At 28.9% G+C, this 1,053-nt stretch overlaps 1 protein-coding gene across 1 annotated transcript in view; it reads right to left on the bottom strand.

The window, feature by feature from the left end:
* FBXO11 (F-box protein 11) overlaps positions 1-1,053 on the bottom strand; it is a 50,626-nt gene that overhangs the window by 36,376 nt on the left and 13,197 nt on the right. Inside the window, exon 2 of the mRNA XM_023512064.1 lies at positions 803-977. Within this exon, the coding sequence (XP_023367832.1) occupies positions 803-977 (175 nt within the window). The remainder of the gene's footprint in view (positions 1-802; positions 978-1,053) is intronic.

Genomic DNA, 1,053 nt, shown 5'->3' on the forward strand with positions numbered 1-1,053 from the left:
AAAATTATGCATTTATTAACTGTTGTAAAACATAGAAAAGTATAAAGAAACAATAACCTATAGTTTCAATATATTCACTACTAAAGTTTACCACATTTCCTTCTAATTATTTTACTTTCAGATCATGTCTTTTATTATAGCTGTGTTTATAGAACATTATCAATTTTGTAGTTTTTTCACTTTTTATAACAGCAGTTTTTCATGTTACTAATAACACTGTAAAAATCACTGCTAGGGGCTATATCACAGAGCTTCGAGGAAACATTACATGGTTTACTTAGTTCATCTTCTTACTGCTGGACATTTAGATTATTTCTAATTCTTCTTCACTACTAAATTATGCTATTATGAAAAATTTATGCATAAGGCCAAAAAATTTTCAGAAGCAGAATTATTGTGTTAAAGGGCACATATATTTTAAGGTTCATGAATAGAACTGTTTTCCAAAAGTGATACACAAAATCTATACTCTCACTAACCTAATAGATTAAATTCATTAGCTATTTTAAATTATACTAAGTTCTCTAAAAACCAATTAAATGAAAAAACATTTCCCTCATCACTTGGTGGTTATTAACTGATAAACAGCAGAGAAAATACTTCATTTACTGATTAATAAATACCGTCTGGATAGACGGCTCACATTTGTGATAAACAAGTAACTTGAAACTTACAAGCATTTTAATTTTGTTCTGACTATTTAATTGTACCTATCAACTCACACTGCAACTTCCCTACCATATTTAACATTTTGGGCACAAATAATGTATCTCAAGATAATAAGAAATAGGTTTTCACTCACCACAAAATTGGATCATTAGCAAGTTCACTGAAGCGTTTACACACACAAGCTGCTCTACAAAGATCCTGTTCCAGCAAATAAGAGAAGATTTTTAGAACTACTTCATCTGGTAGTTTCTCCTGAAGATACTGTTCAGCAGGTGCTGCTACAAAAAGATTAACAAACAAAATATAAACTATTTATCATGTTAGCAATGACCTTTTCATTATTCAAAGAACATAACATTTAAATTATTTTTTGATGAGTATAAT

Source organism: Otolemur garnettii, unplaced genomic scaffold (assembly GCF_000181295.1).
Source record: "Otolemur garnettii isolate 467f Iridium unplaced genomic scaffold, OtoGar3 scaffold00024, whole genome shotgun sequence".
NCBI classification, from domain to species: Eukaryota; Metazoa; Chordata; class Mammalia; order Primates; family Galagidae; genus Otolemur; species Otolemur garnettii.